Raw genomic sequence first — 20,916 nt, forward strand, 5'->3', positions numbered from 1 at the left:
AACAAAATAACTCTTTGATGATTTTGGTGCATAAGTAAAGAATGTAATGCGTGAAAATCCTAATGCACCAACAACCTTACAAAGAAATCTTATGAAACTTGGGTCTTGAAAAACACTTCTCTTTGAGGTGGTCTTCTTCATGATTTCTCCTTGACTTGATTTGTCTTTGTGATTGCCACTTTGGAAATCATCTTGCTTAATCATACTTGAAATATAATCATTAGTTTTAAACCTTATTTTGTTATCATCACAACCAAGATTAATCAAACCTTGGTTTCACGACCATGTATTTCACAAAGAAACAATTTAATGTCAAACTCTAATTGTCATTACCTTCACTAGTGCAATAGTTTCAATTCTATTCCTACATCTCTCAGTCTATGTGCACCTGAACATAATATGAATCTTGATGAGTTGCAACATGCTAAACCACCTATACCAACTTGGCCCTTTTAAGGTTTAGTCCATATATATAGTCAAACTAAACTAAAGTGACAAATTCCTATTTTTTATGCACACTCACTCACTTCAATTGATAGTAGAATTTCTTGATTCTAGTAAGGGGTAGGCAAAGGAGAATTTTATTATGTCTAGATTCTAGGAGTGTTCAAAGGGAAATCCTTAAGCATAATTTAATCTAAATCACACTCTAAACTTTCCAAGTACACCCTACACATTTACTTTTGTGATGTTTCTACCACTTCTAACTTTTAATGTTGCCCATTTGTGTTTTGTAGGTAAAAAGAAGTGGGATCAACTAGTTGAGTAGTTAGAGAAAGCCTCTTGGGAACACCTAAGTTGTCTTTACATTGCTAACTTAGTGTAGAGAAGACACTTTGTTGTTCTTCAAAAGTAATTTAAGGGAAGTGTTGATGTAACATCCCCGAATATTTGATTCTTAGGGAGCATATTTGACTTACTACTATGAGGTTGCTTGAATGATGGATGTTGAAACCCAACAAGCATTGATTTCTAAGTAAAAGAGAAAAGAAGGGTACCCCTTCATCAGATCCATACTTAAAAGGTCAACTCTAGCCACCTAAATTCACCTCGTTTACTTTTTGCATCTTTTTCTTCTTTAGGTTCCACCTTTAAATGCCTAAGAATAGGCAGGAATGGTGACACTAACATTTTTGTACCCAATGGGTTGATAGTGCACTTAAAGTAGGCAAAAGAGAAAGATGATATGTCTATCAATCTATATGTGGGTTTTTGCGAAAAGCTCAAGAAAATAGTGGTTGAAGAGGGTTAACCCAGTTCTTAACAACCACTTGAAAAGAGAAAGAAATCTAAGAATGACTAGGCTTAGGTCTTGGACTCTAGGAGTAGAGAAACACCTAAGTCTCATGGGAGAGGAGCTAGGAGCATCGAAAGCTCCGACCCTTACCCTTTTTGTTGGGCTGGGTAAGACAATGCAAGTGAACTCACTTCACTCTATTTCCACCTCCATCTTTGTTCCTTGATTGAGGCCTTAGTTGATTTACTCACCTAAAATGGTCCAACCCCTACCAAAGAGAAGTTGGCTATGATTTTGGATGAGTTTTCTTTCTTTATTAGTGATGACGTTCCTTTATGAGGCTTAAAGGATTTGTTTCTTCCTCAACAAAGTGTATAGGTAAAGGTGTTTAACCACCCCAAGTTGAACTTTGTGGCCAAAATCCCAATTGGTACCCTCATCCAAGTGGTGCAACTTGTTATGGCAATAAAGGGCCCAAATTGACAATGATTATATCACTGAAGTAATACTATTCCTGCCCCCTATACCTTAATTTGAGCTAGCTTACTATTATGCACTAACATCATACATACATACATACATACATATATATATATATATATATCATGAGCTAGAAGCGACTAATTGCTTGAGGACCCATGTGGCTCACTTAGTGAAAATGCATAAGAAGCTTGAAGTCGAGTTCAAGGCAACTTAAGGGCAAACTACTAAGCTACAAAGACAAATGGACTCAACATATAGCGAAAATCATCCAAGCCCACGATCAACTCCAATTCAAATGTGATCATCTCTGGAACAAGCACAAACTTCTCATTTTTGATTGAAAGAAGGTGGTTGATGAGTGTAGTTGACTAAGTACGATGCTTATGTAAGCCAAGGTGGACCTTGACTCTTTAAGACAAGACTTGGTAGCAGACTTCCAATGCTAAGTAAACAATATGTATTTGTATGGCTATTGGCAATACATGAGAAGCACAAAATATTAGAAAATGTGGAGTTGAAAGACAATAGTCCTTCTACTGTTTATAATTTTTGCAAAAAAAACCGATCATATAAGTTGTTCTTCTATTTTCAGAAAGTCATCCTATGTTTCATCTACTTCTAAATTCGTGGTTTCCAAAGAAAATAAAAACTAACCCTCAAGAACTTAAGAAGGTATGGGTACTTAAAACAATTTGATTGTATTGTAGGTACAAATGAAAGACACATAATTTCTAAATCGTGGATACTTAAAGCATATGACCGGAGATCCTTTTGCAAGTCTCATATTAAAGAAGAGTATATTTGTGACCTTTGGAGACAATACAAAAGGAAAGGTCAATAGACATGGAATTATTGGTAATGACACTTCTTCCTTGATTGAAATGTTCTATTAGTTAATGATGTGAAGCATTATCTTTTAAGTATTAGTCAACTTTGTGACGAGGGATTTCAAGTGATTTTTGAACCATCTTATTGCATTATCAAGGATATTCAAAATGGTAAAACTATTTTCATGGGTCATAGAAATGAAAAATGTTTAAATAGTTGATATTAAAAAATACAATGGTCATGAAAAATGTTTTGCTTTCATGCATGATCAAAGTTGATTGTGATATAGAAGGTTGGGTCATGCTAACATGAACCTTATTAGACAACTCAACAAATATGAACTTGTTAGAGGTCTTTCCAAAATCATTTTTGAAAAAAATAATAATATTTGTAATGAATGACAAATGGGAAGGTAATTTAAAGACTCTTTCAAAAGCAAAAATATTAATATCACAACTTCAAGACTTTTGGAACTTCTTCATATGGACCTATTTGGTCCTTGGTCTTAAAGGAAAATATTATGCTTATATAATTGTAGATGACTTCTCTAGATTTTCTTGGCTTATATTTTTAGCCATAAAAATGAAGCTTCTTTATATTGTCCATATTTTATACAAGGTTCAAAATGAAAAAAAAAAAGGTTTTATCATTACTTGTATTAGAAGTAATCATGGTTGAGAATTTGAAATTTTATGATTTTGAAACCTTTTGTAATAAGCATGGAATTGAGCATGAATTTTCATTACCTAGAACTCCTCAACAAAATGGAGTAGTTGAAGGAATGAAATTTTACAAAAAAAAAAAAATGGTAAAAACCAATTTAAATGAGAATAATTTACTGAAATATTTTTAGGTTGAGGTAGTTAACACCACATATTATGTTCTAAATAGAGTCTTAATGTGGATGATTTTAAAGAAATGAGCTTTGGAAAAACAAAAACCCTAACATTGGTTACTTTAAAGTCTTTGGCATAGTTGTAAAATATGTGCCTAGGCTCCAGGCAATGTGACGCCATGCTCCGATGCCTCACCTAACTCTAGGTGCCACCTTTTTACGGAGGCACTGATTAGGTACGCAAGACGCTTACCTCTAGCTAGGCGCAAAGCCCCACACAAGTGCATTTTCTCTTTTATTCTATTTCTTCTTCTTCTTCGACACAACTAAGTTGTAGAGCAATGAAGAGTTTAAGATTTTTATTTTGTTGTTGTCTCCAAAATGATGTCGTTTGGTACCTTGTTTTTTTTTTTTTTTTTTGTTCAAAACAATGTTGTTTTGGACCTTGTTTTTGTATTGCAGCCCCCAAACACAAGTTTTGAAAGCCAACAAAAAAAAAAAAAAAAACACCCTTAGCCTCTAACTTTTGTGAACTTGTAAAGATTAAGAAGAAAAGATGATTATAATGAAGAAAAAAAAAATAGAGGTACCTTTTTGGGCCCTTAGTGTACCTCACTTCACTAACACTCACACCTTAAGTGCACCTTGTACCTTAGGTTCTAAGAGGAATTTGCGTCTTAGTATGCCTTGAGCCTTATAAATGTGATATTTGATTGTAAATGCTTAATTTATACTTAATGCAAAAGACCATTTGAGAAAATTTTACTTGAAATCATATATTGGGATCTTTCTTGGTTACTCACTCTTTAAGTAAGGCTTGCAAAGTTCTTTTTTCAAAATTAATGTTGATTTCATGTTATTATACTTAGTCCATTAATATCATATAACTTCTTAATGTCAATCCTTCATTTCTTCTTACATATAATGACAATGCATTTTAAAGAGATTATATAAGATATAAAAAAATAAAAATAAAGATAAAGTTGTACAAGTAATGCATTTATACAAAATATTTTATATTTAAAGAAAGATAATTCACAAAATGTAAAATATAGCATTTTAAAATTTATATAAACACCTTACATGCAATGAAAACAAAAGTTTTGTGTTAGTGAAAAATTTTATTTTAACCATTTGAGTCAAAATAAAAAAAAGAAAAAAGATAGTAAATTAGGTATTTTATAATAATTCATATATTTAGGATTTTGGTCTCAATATCATAATCACCACAAAATAATCATTTTAATGGTTATTATTAAAATATAATTTTTATATATTTAACATCTGTTGGCAGATCGGAGGGTTGGCTGCGTCCATCAACTCCTTTTGTGTTTGCCGTGGGCGCTTGGGTGAATGCACTATAAGGTTAAGGTATGCGCATTTCCTAACAACAATTGCTTTTAGGAGAGTTGGTAGCGTATGAGGTCCTACAACATCAATATATAAAAAATATATTCTAAGTTTAATAAAAAAAAGCATTAAATATGGGTAGAATGAATAAAATCTTTTGTAATATCATAAATAAATATTTTATACATGTAAAAAAAAAATAGTATGAGAGGCTAAAATGAAGATATTAATTTTGCAAATATAATGATATAAATATGATGTAACTAGAATATAATGATTTTAAAAATAGGGTGAATGTAATTCAATAATAGCTTAATTGTAATTAAAAATATTCTAATTTTAATAAGAAAATGTTAAATATGAATAGAATGATTAAAAAGACCTTATTTGTTAATTTATTAAAAGGAATGAATATGGGAAACAAATTTTAGAAAAATAAAATACTTACTGTTAAATAATTATTTTAAAATTAAGATGATAAAACTAATAAAAGGTGAATGAAGTATTTTTGCAATATAAATATAACAAAGCATTTTGTAAATGGCAAAAGATAAAATAAAAAGACAAAAATGAAGCTATATAAGATAAAATGATATAAAATCAATCTATAACTTATTGAGGTATTTTAAATTAATTAATTATAAAATTAATATATTAATGAATATAAGTAATATAAGTTTTTTAAAAAATTATTTATCAAATTTATGAAACCTCACATAAATTTGATTAAAAGCCGATTTGAAAGTGATTTTGATTATAATGATGTTTATGTTAGAAATGCTTTCATTAATATTTGGATATACCTAAAAAGTTGTCTTGATAATGTCTTTGGTATGATGTTATATAAACAAAGAGTTGTTTCTAGAAGATCATCTCTAAAAAGTTAGTAAACATTTAAATTTTGTAAGAACAACTTCTAACTTAGCTTTAATTACTTCTAACCTTAACCATTTTAAATTGATCATTGATTATGGAATGAAAATCTTGAAAAAGAAAGGGTTATTTGGTTAAGATGGTTGAAATAAGGGAGATTATAAATGTATCCACCAAAACTCTATTTGTATTGATTCGTTTAATAAAAATTTTGAGATATAAATGTCTTCTATTGAAATCCATAAAAATTTAACTTATATCATAGCTATGTTGGATCCTATACTTCTAAACGCTATTAAGAATGTTCAATCGTATACTTCTAGACACTCTTAAGGATGTTTGACTCTATAGTTCTAGATATTTCAACTATGCCTAGCCTTCTAGGATCAGACACCATAGGTTCCATTTTTTTTCCTCCATTTATCTTGCAATTTTTTACGATTTCTCACTTCTAAATCACATTTATATTCTTTCTAATTGTTTTTCAACCACTTTTATAATAAGTTTTTTTTTTGGGTAAAAAATTAGACATAAATAAGCCTTAAAAGATTTCTATATTCTATGTTATTTATAGTTACTGTTTGTGGTTGAGAAGAAATAGGTTGAGAGAAAAAGAAGAAGAACAAGAAAAGTCTAGGGAGTGAATAATGGAAAAGTGTTTTAGATGGATGTGTAAATATGTCAAATGCAAAGAAGCTTTTAGCATATATATTGATAATTTTCCGTGAAATAATGCCTATATTTGAAAAACTTTTTCATTTTAAAACATTAAAGATGACCCTTGTGAGAAAGAACAAAAACATATTACACAACCATGTTTTGAAGGGAGAAGGATTACAATATGAGTGAGAGTGTTTTTTAAAATAGGTTTTTTTATATATATATTTTTTTGAAAACAAAATTTTGTTTGAAAACTTAAAATGTTTTTAACTTATTTACTATAGCTATGTAATGTTTTATTTTCAATAATTATTTTTTAAAATAACCTTACAAAACAAATAAAAACAATAAAAAATAAATAAAAACAACCTACAATAAATAAAATCGTGTTCAAGGAAATATTTTATTTTTAGAATGGTTTTTTAAAACTTGTTTTGAGAAAGATTTGTAGTCATTTTTCCATATTAATAAAAAAAAAGAAGTTATTTGATTAAAAAAGTCATTAAAACCTAATTTTGGAAATCTAACTCTTCATTTTTTTTTTGTCATATTTTGACAAAAATATCCTTATTTTTATTATAAAAATAATTATTATTTTTAAAACTTATATGTAAATAGTTGAAATAATCATATACATTTATATGAAAAATGAGTTACTTAAAAAAAAAAAGATATATAGGAATATTCACTATACGAGAGTATTCCATCCCATTTAACTAATGAGTTACTCGATTAAAAGGGTAATTGAAAATCCAAATTTTGAAAATCTAACTCTTCATCTCTTTTTGTCTCATTTTGATAAAAATATCCTCCTTTTTTTCGTACAAATAATCATTTCTTTTAAAACATATTATAAACACATGAAATTAAGGGTATTTTTGTTTATTCTTTATTTCATCCTTTTAATCAATTATTTATTATTTCTTAAAAATTGGGCCGGCCAGGCGCAAACCATCATCACTTCATGAGTCCCGATCTCCGTTTAGAGTTACACAAAAGCATTCAATCATTTCTTCTCCAAACTCCGCGTTTCAACCGATCTGAGGTCTAGGTATCGCTCCAATCTCTATTACAATTCAATCAATCGACTTCTATATTAGATGCAACAGTTTGGATCCTGAGAAAATGACAAGAAAATGAAAAAAAATTTTGAACTTGAAGATTTTTCTCATCAAGGCTCGAGAATGGCATAGGAATCAAAATGTGGTTTTCTTTTATTTTTCTTCATTGTCATGGTAACCGCACAGAGGGTCAGATTTCACTCTGAGTGGTTTATAACTCGGAAATTTTGAATTCTAGAATCTAGGTTTCTCTTCGATCAACTGCGGAACTATTGTCAGTTTGGATTACAACTCAAACTGAATTTTTTGTTAGCCTTATTTGATATTTGGGAATGTTTTCTAGTATGAAGATTTAGTTTAGATGTGGAGAAAATTTGAGAAAATTAATTAAAATTTTGAATTGCAGAATTTTCACTAGCAATGAGTTGGGAATACAGAAAAATGCCATTTTAGTTGCAATTGACAATGTCTGTTTGATTTAGTTGATCGGAGGGGTTTCGACTTCTCCTCTCTCTCTTTCTCTGTCTCCCTCTAAGATGATAGATAACATATGTTTTCTTTTTTATTGCTCTATTTTCTTGGAAACCAGACAGATAGCTAGGATTTCTCTTTGAATGCTTTTATTGATGAACATTTTTAATTCTAGGATTTCATTTTCGACTACAGCTCAAGGACGATTTTTTGTAAAATTAACTTACTAACATTGTTTTATACAATTATATATAAAAGGAAGATTTGGCTTGCCCTACTTCACTAATTTTCCAATGAAAAGATAAATGGTACCTACCATGCTGTCAATGAATCCCACTGTAAATCGAAGCTTGTGAAATAGAAGGAAAAGCAACAACAAAAAAAAAAAAAAAAAAAAAAAAAAGAAAGTATAGACTATTATCTTGAAAGAAGAAAAGGAAGAATTTTAAAATGCAAAATAAGTAAAATGCATTTACTTTTATCAATTATGACCAATAAATAATAAAAAGGTGAATATATTATGATTGTTACAGTCAAATAATAAAGATGTGGAATACGAGGGGAAATAAGTGATATAGTAGGGATACTTTGGGAAAAAATTTTTACAAACTCCTCATGCGTTTATATATGATATAGATATAGATTATTATGGAGCCAGAGGTACAACTAGAAAGAACTGGAATAGGAAATTTTTGTAATGTATGGTAATCTTTCTGTTATTCAAATTGCGATCAGCCCTTGGTACTTAGTGTGTATAGAATTAAACTGTTTACATTTGTTTTCAATGGAAATTTAAAATAAGTGTATTGCATTGTTGTTCTAGCCAAGCACCTCTACAAAAAAGATGTGGTTTCGCCTTCCACTTCATGTTACATCTTAGATGCCTCTCAATATACAATAGCGAACCATATTCAGCTTAGCATTACCTTTGCATTGTTGTTTATTTCTCAAGTAACTTTCTTTTGAGGAATCTGTATTTTAGCAGTTCTTTGCTTAATCACTTCTTTAATTTGTTTATTTGGTTCTAAACTTTGTAGTTTAATGGTTGTAGTTTTCTCTATTGCAAACAATAAACATCTAGCTTTATATGATCCATCACAGCCTCTGGTTCATTAGACTGGGGTTCATCTCTTTACTCCTGTTAGTTACTGTTTATAGAAGATTTTACTTTTTTGAAATTCTGTACAGAGTGATCATTTTTGTTTTGATACATATAATGGCAATGGTGCAGTTCATGCCTTAGTTACTTTATCTTTTTATCATATTTCTCACAATCATAAGGCATCTTCTATGATATTGCAGATATTACTTTCAGTGGGAAAATGAATTTTTTGATGCGACCTTCGCATACTGCACATGCAGATGAGCCACCTGTTCATGAAATTTCTAAGGGCACACAACATGTGACAAAACCTACAGCAACTTTGGAGGGTCTTATAGCTGAAGATTCATTTCCAAATTATTTTGTGGATGAAATTCATGGTGAAGTTGGAGGTGAAAATGGCAGTGTTGCAGGTCTAAGTTCAAAAAGTGACTCTCCTGACCTGGTGAACCTCTCAGATGTTACAGAAGAAGAAGGATGGATAATTATCCCACAAAGTATTCCTTTGCCTTTTTAGCTACCTAGTTTATATTGATTTATCAAGCAATATGCATTTCCACCTACACAAACACATATTCATGCATGGGTATACTCACATACATTTATCTGCATCAGGACCTGTTTTGACAAGGTGTAGCTTGGCTTATAAGCAGGCAAAGATTATTTATTATACTAACTACTTGAACCTACTGTTTCCACCTTCTTGTTCTCATCAAATTTGCACTTCAACCATAAACAGAAGTCTTCCTTGCTGTCATAGTTTTAAAAAGCATGCCTAGGTATGGGACAATGTGACGTGGGGCTTGTGCCTCGCTTGTGGTCAGACCCAACCCATTTGAAGAGGGGCAGCTTAGGTGCAAAAGGTACGCACGCTGAGCCAGGCGCAAGGCTCTCTTAAGGGACACCTGTGCTGTCCCTTTTTTTTTTTTTCTCCTGGCTAAAAAACGACGTCATTTTGGACTGTTTCTTAGGCCGAGGAGAGAAGATGGAAGATGAGTAGTGGAGAAGAAGAAACAAGGGAAAGAGAGAAGGGTGTCCAATACCTGGTGGCTGCTGGCAATTCTTGGAGAGGGCTCATTTTTCTTTTTTCCTCCCATGCATAGAATACTCATAACCCACTGGTATTTATGAATTTATATCTATATATTTATATTTTATTTATTTGTTTATTTAATTTATTTTTATGATAAAGCGATAATTAGATACTGAAGATCTATAATTTGAAAATTGAAATACTTATTTATCTACTTTTTTTATTTTTTATTTTTAAATTGAATATATTGTGAATTATTTTGATTTATTTATTATTCATTTACTAAGATAGTTATATGATGAAAGTTTTAAAATTTTGAAACTTCTTATTATTTTGCATGCTTTTTCTTTTTTAAAATTAATTGAATTATGTAGTATTTCTATTTTATATAATATTTTATTTATTTATTTATCCATCTATTTATTTATAATGATAACTAAAGCTACTAAACTATTTATCCATTTCTTTTGAATATATATTCCTATATTATATAAAATTGTACATGTGACTAGGGATGCACCTCAAGCTCGTGTCTTGGGTTGTGCCTTGTGCCTAAGCTCCAAGATAACATTGTGCCTTAAGTGCGCCTTCACCTTTTAAAACTATGCTTGTTGTCCCTACTATATGCAATTACTATCTACTACATTATAAGATCTAGTTTTTTGAAATTGAGGGGAAGTCTTAAAGAATTTATGGTGTGTCCACTCATCTTTTGTTTCCTTTGAGCATAGTAATTTTTTCTCATTAGAAACAAACTAATTTATTGATATGAATTGATAAATTCAACAAAAGACAAGAAGTCCTTCCAAAGTATATAAAGGTTGGTCAAGGAATGTAAAAGGTAAATAGAATGCTCAGAAGGGCTAATAAAACAAGTTGGACAATTGAAAGGCATAACAAAAACTTGTACGAGCAAAAAAAACTCTTACATAACTTAGGAGATAAAAATTCATCCCCCCCCAAAAAAAGAAAAGAAATTGTTGTTTGGCTTATTGATTTGCAATGTGTTTAGGTAACTGTGGATCCTAGGAGAAAGAGCACCCTAAGTGACTAATGACATCTATAATGAAGCCATTCATTATACTTTCATGAACTTCTATCTCAATAGCCAAGTCTACCTTTTTCAATTGTTTGTAGAGACTTAAAGCGTTAACTTATAGCAACTCCCTTTAAAAGTGCTAAAATATTTGCCTCAATGACCAAACCTTTCCTTGCTGGTTTAGGAAAGGCTCTTAACATGGTTTCATATCTGAATGCACCTTCAATCCTTAGACCACCATGATTACCTAAAAAACATCTTCAGAATTAACTTAAGAGAATTAGAGGTGGATTTAGATTTGTTGCAACTCCAGTTCCAATTCCTTGGACATATAAATCGGGAAGTTGCAAAAGGCACAAAGGAATGCTAACAAAAGCTGCTAAGGTGTAAGCTAATAGAAAAGCATAGAAAAATACCACATCTGAAGTAGTGTCTGCAGACCACCATTTATTGTAGAAAATTGTGATATTCTTTGCTCTCTACATTATCTGAATTTAGTAAGGCTAGCCTTACTTCAAAATAGCTTAGCTTTAAGAGATGCACAAAACTTGTAGAGAAGATGATCTTATCTATCATGCTTCTTGGAGAAAATAGTTTCTTAGAAAATTTGAACAATGCATGCCAAAACCTTAAAGCCACCAGAAGTTCACATGGCCTCCTTACTTGTAGCATATTACTGCCTTCTTATTGACCAAAATCCATGCAAAGGTCTTTGTCATGGATGAAGCTTTAAATTTTCAAATGAGATTGGCTAGATTCATGAACAATGAAAGAGTTAAAGAGAAAGACCTTAGTTACATAAAATAACCTAAGGAACTCAAGGATCATGGCTTGAGGTCCCGGGAATGGGCCTGCTTGGATGGTAAATTGAATGGGTCGTCCTCACATGGTCCAACTTTGGGCCTTAAAGAGCAGGAGAAGGAGGGTGGGCTGGCTAAGAGAGATGGGTCTTTGGGCCAAAAATTAAAGGATAAATTAAAGGTGGCTGGTGTGCCAGAGGCAGGCCCATCGTCTAGCAATTGGGCTGCTGGACTGGGCTGCCATTCTTCTGCTGCGATGGAAGGATTGGAAAGGGAGGGCCCTAATGCTAACCAGGAGAAGGCTGTGTTATTGGGCTGCTTATCTTCCAGAAAAAGACCCACTCCAGAGGATGTCTTGACGTGCTGGGTGCCAGAGGAGATCAGTAGGGAACAGAGGGTTGATGGTTTCTCCACGACTGACAGTGCGCTTCAAGAAGAAGCTAAGAGGTATGCCCTGCATTTCTATCCTAAAGGAAATCAGGTTATGGGGACGTCTCTTCTTCTCTCTTCTAATTTTGATCGGGCTACGGAGGGGGAGTCTTTCGATCGTCCAGGGGAAGTAGAGGAGGAATTATGGGGGGACAAATCAACTTGGCTAACAGTCTATGAGGGGAATGACGAGACTGTGAATGAATCCTGGAAGTTGGGAGAGGCTAACAAAAACAGAGACAAGGTTAGGGGTAAGGAGGGAAATGATGGTGTCTCAGGGATTCAAGTCATTGAAAATGAGAAAGGGTAATTATGGGAGGAGTGTAGCTTGGCGAAATTTAGCCAATTTCTGGGTTTCTCTACGGAGGGTATAGAAAAGGAGATATTGAATTTCCTGACTAAAATCAGGAAAAGGAGGGAAAAGATTCACAGCAAAGAACTCTTGGAGAAGACCAAATTTGAAAGGGAACTAAAGAGGCTGGAATGCTCTGTCAATTATGAGAGAGGGAATAAGCAGAAAGCTCTCTCACAGGGCAAAGGGAACCAATTGATAGTTGTCCAATGAAGCTGAAGATTATAAGTTGGAATGTGAGGGGAGCTAATGATAGCTCTAAGAGGAAAATTATTAAGAACTATATCAGGAGCCAGAGGGTGGATCTAATGTGTATTCAGGAAACCAAGATTCAGGAGATGTCGGAGGGTATAGTGAGAAGCCTGGGCACTGGGAGATTTTTAGACTGGAGAGCTCTAAATGCGGAGGGGGCTGCGGGTGGCATCCTGATATGCTGGGACAAGAGGGTCTTGGATATCTTGGACTGGGAGGAGGGTCACTTCACTTTGTCTTGTAGATTCAAGACTATAGAAAATGGGGTTACTTGGGTTTTCACGGGAGTGTATGGGCCCTTTACTAAAATGGAAAGGGAGGGTATGTGGGAGGAATTGGGGGCGGTCAGAGGGCTTTGGGACGATCCCTGGTGTCTTGGTGGGGATTTCAATATCATTCTGTTCCAACAAGAAAGGAGTAGCCAAAGAAGAATCACCACAGCTATGAGGAGATTTGCAGAGACTATGGATGAGTTAGAGCTGGTGGACATGCCTCTTCAGGGGGGAGAATTCACCTGGAATGGGGGGCTCAACAATCAGGTATGGGCGAGACTAGACAGATTTTTAGTTTCCCCTACCTGGCTTGAGATGTTTAATGGTGCCACTCAGATCAGATTGTCTCGGCCAATCTCAGATCACTTCCCAATCGTGTTAGAGGGGGGTGGAATTAGAAGAGGTCCAACCCCGTTTAGATTCGAAAATATGTGGCTGAAGGTTGAGGGGTTTCAAGATGTTGTGAGAACATGGTGGCAGGGGATTGATGTCAGGGGTAGCGCTAGCTACAGATTGGCTATTAAAATGAAGGAAATTAAGAAGAGGTTGAAAGTTTGGAACAAAGAGGTTTTTGGGAGGTTGGAAACCAATAAAGCCTCAGCCCTAGAACAAGTAGCCTTTTGGGATCGGGTGGCAAGTGAAAGAACTTTGACTGTGGAGGAGGCTAAGCTAAAAAAGGGAGCTAAGGACTCCTTGAAGAAATGGGTCCTGTTGGAGGAAGCACATTGGAGACAGCACTCAAGGGAGATTTGGCTAAGGGAGGGGGATAGAAATACGGGGTTCTTTCATAGAATGGCGAGTGCTCATCGAAGAAACAATGTTATGGGCAGAATTAAGGTTAATGGGGAGTGGCTGGTAGAGGAGCAGGAGGTGAAAGAAGGCATTGTGAATTCGTTTCAGCAGTTGCTTACTGAAGATATGGTTTGGCAGGCTGATATTGGCAATATTCAGGTGGGTTGTATCAGCCAGCAAGATGCAGAGAGTCTAGAAGTCCCTTTTGCAGAAACTGAGATTCACTTGGCGATGATGGAGATGAATGGGGACAAAGCCCCTGGCCCGGATGGGTTTACTGTAGCATTCTGGCAAAATGCATGGGACTTTGCCAAAGAGGAGATCATGGAGATGTTTAAAGAATTTCATGAGCATAATACCTTTGTTAGGAGCCTCAATAATACTTTTCTGGTGTTGATACCTAAGAAAAGCGGGGCGGAGGATTTGGGAGACTTTAGACCTATCAGCCTGTTGGGGGGCCTATATAAACTTTTGGCTAAAGTCTTAGCTAACAGGCTCAAAAGAGTGATTGGTAAGGTGGTCTCTAGTGCTCAAAATGCCTTTGTAATGGGGAGGCAAATTCTGGATGCGTCCTTATTTGCTAATGAGGTGATAGACTCGTGGCAGAAGAGAAAAGAAAAGGGCCTTATCTGCAAATTGGATATAGAAAAAGCTTATGACAGCATTAATTGGAAGTTCTTAATGAAGGTCCTCCAAAAAATGGGCTTTGGGAACAAGTGGGTGGGATGGATGTGGAGCTGTGTATCTTCTGCGAAATTCTCTATTCTTGTTAATGGAGTGCCAGCTGGGTTTTTCCCTAGCACTAGAGGGCTTCGTCAAGGGGACCCTCTATCCCCTTACCTCTTTGTTATGGGAATGGAGATTCTGGACGTTCTCATTAGGAGAGCAGTGAAGGGGGGATATTTTTCAGGATGCAACATTCGGGGCGGTAGTAGAACTTCATTGCATATCTCCCACTTATTTTTTGCTGATGACACGATTGTGTTTTGTGAGGCAAGCAAAGATCAAGTCTCTCATCTAAGCTGGATTCTCTTTTGGTTTGAAGCAGCCTCGGGTCTTCGTATGAACCTAGCCAAAAGCGAAATCATTCCAGTTGGAGAAGTGGAGGAGATTCTGGAGTTGGCTGCTAAGTTAGGGTGCAGGGTGAGGTCTCTACCCTCCCATTATTTGGGTCTCCCTTTAGGGGTCCCCAATAGGGTTTCTTCTATGTGGGATGGAGTGGAAGAGAGGGTCAGGAGGAGACTTGCGCTTTGGAAAAGACAGTACATTTCCAAAGGGGGGTGGATCACTCTTATAAAAAGTGCCTTGGCCAGTATGCCAATTTACCAAATGTCTATCTTCCGTATGCCTAAGTCCGTTGCTAAAAGAGTGGAGAAAATCCAAAGAGATTTCCTTTGGGGGGGTGGAAATTTGGGAGGAAAAATTCATCTAGTAAAATGGGATGTGGTCTGCACAGAAAAACGCAATGGAGGGCTAGGATTAAGGAGAATAGCCACTCTGAATAGAGCCTTGTTGGGCAAGTGGACTTGGAGGTTTGCGTGTGAAAGGGATAACCTTTGGAAACAAGTGATTTCTACGAAATATGGGCAAGAGGATTATGGGTGGAGGGCTAAGAAGGTTAGTGGGGCGGCTGGAGTTGGGGTCTGGAAGGAGATTATGAAAGAATCTGAATGGTGCTGGGAAAATTTGGCTTTTCTAGTTGGGAAGGGCTCCAAAATTAAATTCTGGAAAGACAGCTGGTGCACTGATACTCCGTTGTCCCAATGTTTCAACCATCTTTTTGTCCTTGCCGTGCATAGAGATGCTTCGATTGAGGAGATGTGGGACCACCATTCGGGCCAAGGAGATTGGAATCTGGTTTTTGTGAGGGACTTCAATGATTGGGAGCTGGATATGGTTGGTGATTTGCTCCGTACTTTGAGGGGTCATAGGCCTTCCCTGGAGGATGACTCAGTTAAATGGAGGCAAGGAAGAGATGGTCTCTTCAGGGTTAAAGAAGCTTACAGGATGTTGGATAAACCTAATGCCACATTGTTTCCCGCAAGGGGAATATGGGTGGATAGGGTACCAACTAAAGTCTGTTTTTTTGCTTGGGAGGCTACTTGGGGGAAGGTGCTCACTCTGGATAGGCTTCAGATAAGAGGGGTGCAACTCCCAAATTGTTGCTTTTCGTGTGGTTGTGAAGAAGAGAATGTAAATCATATTCTTTTACACTGTATAGTGACTAGAGCCCTTTGGGATATTATTTTTGGGTTGTTAGATATTAAGTGGGTCCTCCCAGAAACAGTTAAGGAGGCTTTAACCTCCTGGAGGGGTTCATTTGTTGGAAAGAAAAGGAAACAGATATGGAAATCCATTCCGTTGTGTATTTTTTGGACGGTCTGGAAGGAGAGGAATAGGTTAGCCTTTAGGGGGGGTGTGGTGAATGTTCAAAGGTTAAAGAATTCTTTTGTTTGTAACTTATGGAATTGGGCCAAAGTGTATTTAGGTGAGGAGGCTTTCTCCCTTATAGGTTTCTTAGAGTGGATAGCTTCCACTTGAGGGGAGGTAGTTCTTTTTGGTCCTTTTCCTTTTTTGAGGCTGTAGTCATCTTGTATACTCCCTGTATGCTTTGTGGCGTTTAGCCTTTTTTAATGCAATCTTGTTTACTTATCAAAAAAAAAAAAAAAGATGGAAAAAAGTATACATGGATTGAAGACAAAATGAGAAGTTCAAGGCCTCTATTTTTGGATAAAAAATGTTGCAGTAGAAATTAACATTCCAAGACACAAGAAAAAGGAGATTCAAATAGGAGACTCTCTTGTTTTCACTAGTAAAAGAAATGCAATAAAGAAAAAAAAAAAGGGGGGGGTGGGGGGTGGGGTGGGGAGAAAGAAAGAAAAGAAAAAAGGTTGAGTGTCTTGTTTTCATTACTTTGAAAAGAATTGGAAATTGAATATGGAAGAATGATCAAATTTTGGAAAGATCGATGTGGTGGTGACTCCTCTTTGGAAGAATCTTTCCCATCTTTGTTCTCAGACAAAGATCTCTAGGTAGTGGATATGTGGGAGTAATATGGGGAAAGTGTTTGGTGGAGCCCTTGCTTTTCTAGACAGTTTCATTAAAGGTGTGAATGGCTTTTTACATAACTACAAGCTTGCTTAGTTAGGAGAAAGGAGGATCATACTTTGGAGTGGAGGGATTCCAAGGGTGGCAAGTTCTTTGTCAAATCCTTCTACCTTTCACTGCTCTAGGGAAGTAGAAAGCCTTTCCCTGTAAGTTGTGTTTGGAATCCTTGGATCCCATTGAATGTGTTTTTTTTTTTTTGCTGGCAGAATTTCGACTGTCAATCAACTTAAAAGGAGGGGATGAAGTATGCTGAACAGGTGTTATATGTGCAAAATGAATGAAGAAACAACTAATCATTTGCTCCTTCACTGTCCTATCACAGGTGTCTTATGGCAGTTAATCTTCTCTTTGTTTGGAGTGGTTTGGGTGATGCATTCAACAGTTAGAGGAACCTCTATTAAGCTGACATGGTTCCTTTGTGGGTAAGAAGTGGAAAAAAGCTTTGAGGGCCACTCCTATGTGTTTGTTCTGGATGTTGTGGAAGGAAATAGAAGAGTCTTTGAAGATTCGAAGCTAACAAAACAAACGATGAAACTCTCTTTTATGAATACATTTTTAGAATGGGTTAGATTGTAGATGATTTTTCCATGACCATGACAGGTTTTTTAGATTAGATTAGCTCAAAGTAAGGAGAAGGGGTGAGGGGTCTTTCTTTTGTTCCTTTCCTCTTATGTTTGCTTGATTTTAGGTGACTTATGTACGCTTTCCGTGTACTTGGTTACGCCTTTGATTCAAACGCTTCTCTTACGTCTTTATATATATTCTTTTGAATTGCCTATAAAAAAATGAGCCATCAAAGGTCTTCTCAAAAATGAATCTTCAATATCATTATCCATAATAAAAATATGCGTGAAACGAAAAATCAAAGAAAATTTGGATGATAGTCGTCCGAAGGCAATGGTGCAACCACCTGAGCACATTGTTCTCATTATTGGAATGTGATTTCTAGATACTTAAAATGGCCTCATGCATAAAGCATTACTCTCATTGGGAAACCTCCATGCCCACTACCTTAAAAAGGTTTCATTCCTCAAAGAAATCTTTTGTAAACCAATACCTGATTCTCTTAGACTTAAATACCTAGTTCCCATTAAGGAGGTGGTCTTTCCTTTTATCCCACACCCTTATCGAGAAAACGCATTTGCAATTTCTCAATTCTTTACAAGTCATTTTGATTAAAATCTGTAACATAAGAATGAAGTAAATGGAAATATGAGACAAACAAGATCGCATAAGGGCTATTCATTGCTAAAGGACAAGTAAGCTTTCTTTCAACCATCAGGTCTCTAAGAAATCTTGTCTACTACTGAATCCTAAAATGAAGCAACTTTGTCATTCCTTCTCAAGAGGAGACCCACGTATTTGTGGCCTTATATTCCAACAATCAAATAATTTGGTTTTGGATAATATTGTACCTTGACAATAGGCTCTTATCTAGACTTATCTTAAGACGTGATATTTGCCTGAAAACCATCAAAATGAGCTTAAGATTTGGTAATTTCTTACCTAGTTTCTGAAAGAATATGGTTTTGCTTGTGAATTATAGGTGAGACACCCTAGTTCTAGTTTTTCCCATTTGAAACATTAGTTTGCTGAAACATCAGCCACAGTGGTAGAAAGGATACATGAAAGGGGAACACCTTATTTTAATCTTCTTATTCGCCTTATGTATTGTCTCCATATTGAACTAAAACCTTTTCTTTCTAAAGCATGGTTTAGAACATCCAATCCTCATTATCATGTAAACCTTTTCAAAACCAATCTTGAAAACAATTCTCTCTTCTCTAGATTGTCTTTTCTATGATTTCATTAGCCACCAAAATCTATTTCCTTAATAAAAGTTCACTTGGAGAGATGAATGGTTTTATGCAAGTCTTCTTAAATGTGATGAGACAAAAACTTGACTATAATCTTGTAAGTGCTTGCCACTTAAATGATGTGTCCAAAATCTGAAATTCTATTAATAAAGTGTATAATATAAAGAACACACCAAAAAGAGTGGACCAAATCACATAGGACATATACAATGGTCATCAAAAGGCACAAAAAAAAAACAAGAGGGACTACAAAACCTACTCCCTCCCTCAGTGAGAACCCAATCAATTAGTAAATTTAATTTAGAATGAACCTTTCATCCATGTACAACTTTGCCTACAACAAAAGATTGCAAAGAAAAGTGTTTTTTCAATCTTTGATCAGAATGTTCCTCATTTTAAAATGAGCTCTATTCTTTTCCTTCCAAATTGTCAAAAAAAAAAAAAAAAGCACAAAGAAGCTGCTTGTCACGTCTTTTCTCATTTCTTCCCCCATGAAGGAGCCGTGTCATTCTAAGAAAGTCTCTCTAACCATGGAGGATATCACCCAAGACGCTACAAAAGGAGTTTGATTCCTCCAAAGTTTTATAACAGCAACACTAATGCCACCTTGATAGGTCCTGTCTCTCAGTTTGATTCCTCTATCAGACACGAGTTATCGAGGTGGCATTAGTGTTGCTGTTATAAAATTTTGAAAATACCTTCAAAATCCTCGACTATAGATTCTAACAATCCTGGTACAAAAGGAAAAAAAAATCTTCTGCATCTAAATCCTTCTCCTAATCGAACTGAAAGACCACTTTTGGAATTTCATCCTCCATGGAAGGATGGTCCACAGATTAGCACTTCTAGAAAATGAGGGAGCAATGCAAACACACTATACTCCAAGGATCTTCATGTGATCTACGATAAAATCTTCCAAAAAAACTCAAGGTTTCCTCTGAGATACTGTCTTTGTTACCAAGTATACCTCATCTTTCTTCATTCCCCTTCCTAGGTTGTTATATGATCTTCATAGTAAATCTTTGCCATTGGGTTTGGACATAAAGTTTGATGTGGTCAAATGCACATAAACTTGATTGCAGCCTTTTTGGGAGCTTACATGATCTCTTTTATTTGCGCTAAACCAAGCAGATGAAATTCCAATATGGTTGAAAATTTGAGTATTAGTTAAGGAAAAGAGGGAATTCTAGGATTGAATCTTGATATGTTATCCAAAATATATGAGTGTGGCACCTAGTATGTTTGGTATCGTGTTTTGTCCTTTTCCCTCTCCTTGTCAGTTACAAACAACCTAGATTATTGTTTTGCAGTTCATATTTTTGGTCCATTACATGTTCAAGGGGCATAGAAGAGGCAAAATGATGGTTACAAGCCTTCACTCCCCATCATTCCCCCCAAAAATAAAAAATGCAATTTAAGGGGCAGAAGGAAACATAGATGAAGTGGGCTGGGGGGGTTGAGGGTTGCCCTTGTCAATTGAAGAAGAGGTTGGCTGGCCCTTCTTGGCCTGGAGAGCATCTATGCCAAGGGAAGAACTCAGGTCATTTTTTACTTTTTCAGCAGTTTCTTTGTCTTTGGTTTGGGTTTGAGGTGGCTGTTTTTGCTTTCTGCTTGGTTTTCTTTTACCCTTTCTTTCTTGAATTTCTTCTCTCTGAAGCGCTCCTTGTCCTTGATAAAAAAAACTATGTAAATCATCTCTTGGGAGAAATAGGGAATGGCTTAAACAGATTGTCTTTTTATGCAATTCCTCCAATCATCCATATCCTTGATGTGCTGCTTTGCAATCAGCTCAGGCATAAATCACTCTAAAGCTTACGCTTCTATTGTTTGTGCAGATTAATAATTTGATGCTTAATTTAGCTTTTTTGAGTGGCTAGGCTCTAAGTAAGGGTAGGCTGTTGTTTATTTCCTCCTCCCTTGGTTTCGAGCCTTTGGGCTACTTTTGTATACTCCTTGTATACCTAGAGGGCACTAGATTGGTGTTTCCTCTTTCTGTTTAATATTATTCTCTTTATCTATAAAAAAAAATAATAATTTGATGCTTAATTATTGATACATAGCTAATTTGAATGGACTCAGTTGAACAGTTTGAACCAACATGGGAAGTAAATCTAAGAATCAT

At 35.2% G+C, this 20,916-nt stretch overlaps 1 protein-coding gene across 3 annotated transcripts in view; it reads left to right on the top strand.

Moving 5' to 3' along the window:
- Positions 1-7,155: 7,155 nt before the first annotated feature.
- LOC100255337 (uncharacterized) overlaps positions 7,156-20,916 on the top strand; it is a 37,007-nt gene continuing 23,246 nt past the window's right edge. Inside the window, exons 1-3 of one of the 3 annotated variants that reach the window (XM_019220790.2) lie at positions 9,304-9,397; positions 9,640-9,763; positions 9,872-10,021. Coding sequence is in view for 2 of the 3 variants with exons in the window: in XM_002269906.4 (XP_002269942.1) it covers positions 9,121-9,397 (277 nt within the window). In the remaining variant the exon portion in view is untranslated. Of the gene's footprint in view, positions 7,318-9,100; positions 9,398-9,639; positions 9,764-9,871; positions 10,022-20,916 lie in introns of those variants that run through there. The other 2 variants (XM_002269906.4, XM_010654150.3) reach the window with 2 other exon arrangements.

The sequence above is a fragment of the Vitis vinifera genome, chromosome 1 (assembly GCF_030704535.1).
Source record: "Vitis vinifera cultivar Pinot Noir 40024 chromosome 1, ASM3070453v1".
NCBI classification, from domain to species: Eukaryota; Viridiplantae; Streptophyta; class Magnoliopsida; order Vitales; family Vitaceae; genus Vitis; species Vitis vinifera.